The 4,850-nt window shown below is 38.2% G+C and overlaps 1 protein-coding gene across 1 annotated transcript in view; it reads left to right on the top strand.

Annotated features, from left to right (window-relative positions):
* Nucleotides 1-1,617: 1,617 nt before the first annotated feature.
* The window catches only part of LOC106873820 (myogenesis-regulating glycosidase), a 100,304-nt gene continuing 97,071 nt past the window's right edge, over nucleotides 1,618-4,850 (top strand). Inside the window, exon 1 of the mRNA XM_014921332.2 lies at nucleotides 1,618-2,276. Within this exon, the coding sequence (XP_014776818.1) occupies nucleotides 1,794-2,276 (483 nt within the window). The 5' untranslated portion in view covers nucleotides 1,618-1,793. The remainder of the gene's footprint in view (nucleotides 2,277-4,850) is intronic.

Genomic DNA, 4,850 nt, shown 5'->3' on the forward strand with positions numbered 1-4,850 from the left:
ACAAAAAACATAAAAAATTTTTTTTTTGTCATATAAAGATGCCACCCACCACCATAATTTCCAAAGCTGTGGTTAAAAAAATGTAAAAACAATCCCCGTCAAAACGCAGTAGTTCCGGGCCTATACTGGCCGAACCCTATCAAAGTTATTTGGTCTTCCTGATCCAATATTCCGTTTTTCCGAAACTCCTCTCCCCACCCCCTCGAAAAAAAATTTCCCTACAAATTTCTTTATAATCGTAATCTATGCCGTTTGAAAGGTATTTGTATAAAATTTCATTAAAAGATATCCATTTTCCTGAAAGTTATGAGGGGAAAAAAGTCGGATCGTGTGAATTTTCCGAAACTCCTCTCCCTCGGAAAAATTCTTTCCCACAATCCCTGAATCCACAGCATCTAAGCGGTATTTACTGAAAATTTCGTTAAAATGTATCCATTTTTCTGGAAGTTATGAGGCAACAAAGTCGGGTGGGAGTACACATCTATAGTTATGTCCCAGTTTCATTCTTGTTCGTTCCGAGTAGAAATCTTTAATAAACGCCGATCCTTCATAATTAGTGTTGGTAAAATAATTAACAGTTATGTACTGAGGTTGATTTAAGACCCTTGCTAATGGAAAAAGGCGGTAGCGATGTGTAGGTAAAATGTTCGCTTCACAATGACGTGTTTTTTTTTTCAGATCCAGTCCCTTGCACGACACCTTGCACAGACGAAATTTGGTAGACGGAAATTGCGTGCTAACGTGATCCTGAACTTTTGGCGTAAAACTTCACCCGTCGTCCAGTTTAACATCATCTGGACTTTGCGTGATAAAAAAAGAAAGAAAAAGAAGTTATTTATTTTTAGAGTACAGTTAACTCTGTTTCAAATATTCGATCTGGGAATGACTTTTCTTCTTACCGATCTCGGTTGCTTGAAAAAAAAAGGATCCTAGACACTGTCATTCCTCTCCTGGCCATGTCATGTAATAACAAATAAATAAAATAAAATATAGATATATAAATAAAATAAAATAAAGATATATAAAAATAAAATTATATATACATATAAATTAGCGGTTCGGCAAAAAGAGACTAATAGAATAAGTACCAGGCTTACAAAAGAATAAGTCCTGGGTCGATTTTCTCGACTAAAAGCGGTGCTCCAGCATGGCCACAGTCAAATGACTGAAACAAGTAAAAGCGTAAAGAGTAAAGAGTATATATATATATATATATATATATATATATATATATATATATGTACGTATATGAAATTTACAGAAAAGCAACAAAAGAATCATTAATCAATAAATTTTTCAAGAAAACTTTATGTTACGAAGAATTATAAACTGCTCCAGTTCTGTAAAAGTGATCTGTCCCTCTTCGCTACCCATAGCCAAATCAAGAAGGCTTATGCTACTGACTTTTAACCTATGTTTCAGCAAGCATTATTTGAATTAGGTGAAGGACGAGACGAATCTACTTCAGGACAGGGTGGTATTGGAGTACACACAAAAATTTCTAAAGGTCATGGCACCTATTGCTGACTGATAAACTAATACCGAGATGCGTAGAATAATATTTAGCTGCGGAGTCTATCTTTCGTGAGTCTATGAAGAAAGGGAGATAATCCTTATCACAAAAGAAGAGGTAAATATTGTAAGGGATGTAACTAATATTGACACCGGTCAAGTTTCGCTGCATGTAAACTAGAAATCAACTGAAATATTATTTTAACAAAGAAGAAAATTTACTTCTCAAAATCTCCTCAGGAGAAAGAGTAAGAGGAGTGTATGGAAAGTAACCCCAAAGAATGGTTACCGTTAAAGAAAAACTATTTCAAAACAGTTGGAGGAAAATGGTTTCCTGGTTATGTAAAGTTCGCGTTTTAAAATTATTTCTATTTCTCGTTTTGGTTCTTGTGATTTTTGTCAACTTGGGTCAGTTTCTGAGGCGTTATATGCCTAAATCGGTAAACAACGTGATAAATAGCCCCCTTCTTAGGGAAGGCACTACCTATATCAATGTTGGTCATATGAGTGTGGACCTCTTAACATCCACGCTTACCTTTACTGATCCCCTCTGGGTTCCTGATCCGGTAGCCGCGGCGGCGGACGCAGCGGAGATGGCGGCCGAAGGAGAAGAAGACGAAATTGGCGATGGTAATTATTTAAAAGGAACCTTTCCGACTACTGTCAAAGACCACGCTCACCAAGTTAAGGAGTGCGATTCCTATGACCCCGGAGATAGCACAGCGTCATTTTGTCGACAATTTGGGACTCACGTTCAACTTCAAGTAATATATTCTTCTTCTTCTTCTTCTTCTTCTTCTTCTCCTCATTGGATCAATCACATCTCAGTTAAAACTTTAGTGAAAATTACAGAAGACACCCTTTAAAATATATATTGTTGTGCTGAAGCTATGATCAAAGATATTTTAGCCATGACCATCTCGTTGTACATCTAGAACATTGAAATATATGTCTGTTAAAAAAACAAAACCAAAATAACCCTTCCTCAGTTTTTAGGCTTTTAGAGCCCCCATTATTGGTGGCAAGCAGCGAAGGCAGGAGACCCAGCTTGAATATTTACAACAGTGGACTCTGCTTGCTGTATTCGTGTGTCAAGTGATGGTGTTAAACTGTACACTGAATTAAGTCTACGTAGCAAAATTTGAGTGGGATCTTCCACCATAAAATGTTTAGCCACTAGATCAGCTCTGAGCAAGTAGATTTAATAATGAAAAGGGTTCCAGCTTAATTATATATATTATATATGATAGTGCATCTAAAACTACATTATTCAATGTATTTTTCATCCTTTAGCCAGAAATATGTAATTTAAGGGGGTTTTGTCTGCTATTTCTAGTAGGACCTATGACCATGTATAGGCTCATATATGCTGTTAAGTCGTTACTATTGAATAGCTATTATTAGCTTATTTTTTTCTTCTGAATTAAGTATGACTGTTATATTCTTGTAATTTGATTACTATATTTCTAAGTTATTAATATAAGTTAGGAAAATATCCTAAGATATTGAGTGTTCTGCATCCTAAATATAAATATAAAGGTAGAAGGGTCTCATGTTTGTAATATAGTGAACTGAAAAATACTGTGACTAGGTTATGTTTGGTGAGGTATTATGTAGGTATTGTATGAAATTATTTGAGTAAGATAATTGATCTTAAATTCTTGTTTAGTCTCTGAGACCAACCCTGATCAATCAAAACTGTAATCAGATGTGTTCCAACTCTGACTGTTCTTTTCTTTCAAGTATAATGTTTCTGTTACCACATCAACCTATGAATGCCTTTTTTTTTTTCCAGATAGTAAGATGTATGTGAGTGAAAGTTGGCTGCCAGTTCTTGTAGGTCAAGCAATTGCATAGATGATTCTTTCAATAACTTAGATTCTTGTGTATACCCGCTGTGAAAGATTTTAGCAACTAGATAATAGAAAAGTGTAAGATTTTTTGGATTTTGAATTCTTATCTTAGTTGATAGGCAGAGTGCAGCTGAGCCAAAGAAGTGGTTGGGTAACAAAACCATCAACTGATGTGGGTAACTGAGGCATCTGTACTAAAATGGACTCAACACAAGATGGCATATGCTGACAGTGTAAAGTACCTGTGGTAGAAGATCAAAGGAAGCCTAAATAGAGGTGGTGAGGTAGGATTTTAGGATACAGGACCTCATAGACCTGAAGGACTGACAGGAATGTGAAGAATGGTGATATGTTTTACTGCTGTTCTCTTCAGTTTATTCTTGTATAAAAGATATGAGGATTATGGTGTCAGCTGTCACTGAAAGGCATCCTGTGTAGTAGGTGGGATGTGATGTTGAGGCCTACTGCATTTGAGAGACATTTTTATAATTTCATTGAACCATCAAATTGTTATGGGTTTTGTATGTCACTGGTAATTTTAATTCAGTATTTCTTATTGACAAATTACTAATTATCCAGTGCCCAAATTACAATGTAGACTGAATAAGTCTGAGTAAGACTGTAATAAGTATTACAGCATAGCTCCAGTGGTGACATCATCATCATTGCTTAACGTCTGCCTTCCATGCTAGCATGGGTTGGACAATTTGACTGAGGACTGGCAGAGTTTCTACAGCTGGATGCCCTTCCTAATGCCAACCACTCTGAGAGTGTAGTGGGTGCTTTTATGTGCCACCGGCACGAGGGCCAGTCAGGTGGTACTGGCAACGGCCATGCTCAAAATGGTGTATTTTACGTGCCACCTGCACAGGAGCCAGTCCAGTGGCACTGGCAACGACCTCGCTTGAATGTTTTTTCACGTGCCACCGGTACAAGTGCCAGTAAGGCGAAGCTGGTAATGATCATGCTCAAATGGTGCTATTTAAGGGCCACTGGCACGGAAGCCAGACAGCTGCTCTGGCAATGATTACGCTCGGATGGTGCTCTTAGCACTCCACTGGCACAGGTGCCAGTCATTGAATTTGGTTCAATCACGATTTCACTTTTGCTTGCCCCAACAGGTCTTCACAAGCCAAGTTTAGTGTCCAATGAAGGAGAGGTTGGCATGGGTGCCAGTCGTCGAATTTGGATCGATTTCATTTGCCTCAAAAGGTCTTCGCAAACAGAGTTTAGTGTTCAATGAAGGAAAAGTACGCATAAGTGGGCTGGCTACACCCCTGGCAGAGGCCTCGGATTATGGTCTCACTTGGCTCACCAGGTCTTCTCACGCACTGCATATTTCCAAAGGTCTCAGTCACAAGTCATTGCCTTGGTGAGGCCTAATGTTCGAAGGTCGTGCTTCACCACCTCATCCCAGGTCTTCCTGGGTCTACCTCTTCCACAGGTTCCCTCAACCGCTAGGGTGTGGCACTTTTTCACACAGCT

The sequence above is a fragment of the Octopus bimaculoides genome, chromosome 3 (assembly GCF_001194135.2).
Source record: "Octopus bimaculoides isolate UCB-OBI-ISO-001 chromosome 3, ASM119413v2, whole genome shotgun sequence".
NCBI lineage: Eukaryota > Metazoa > Mollusca > Cephalopoda > Octopoda > Octopodidae > Octopus > Octopus bimaculoides.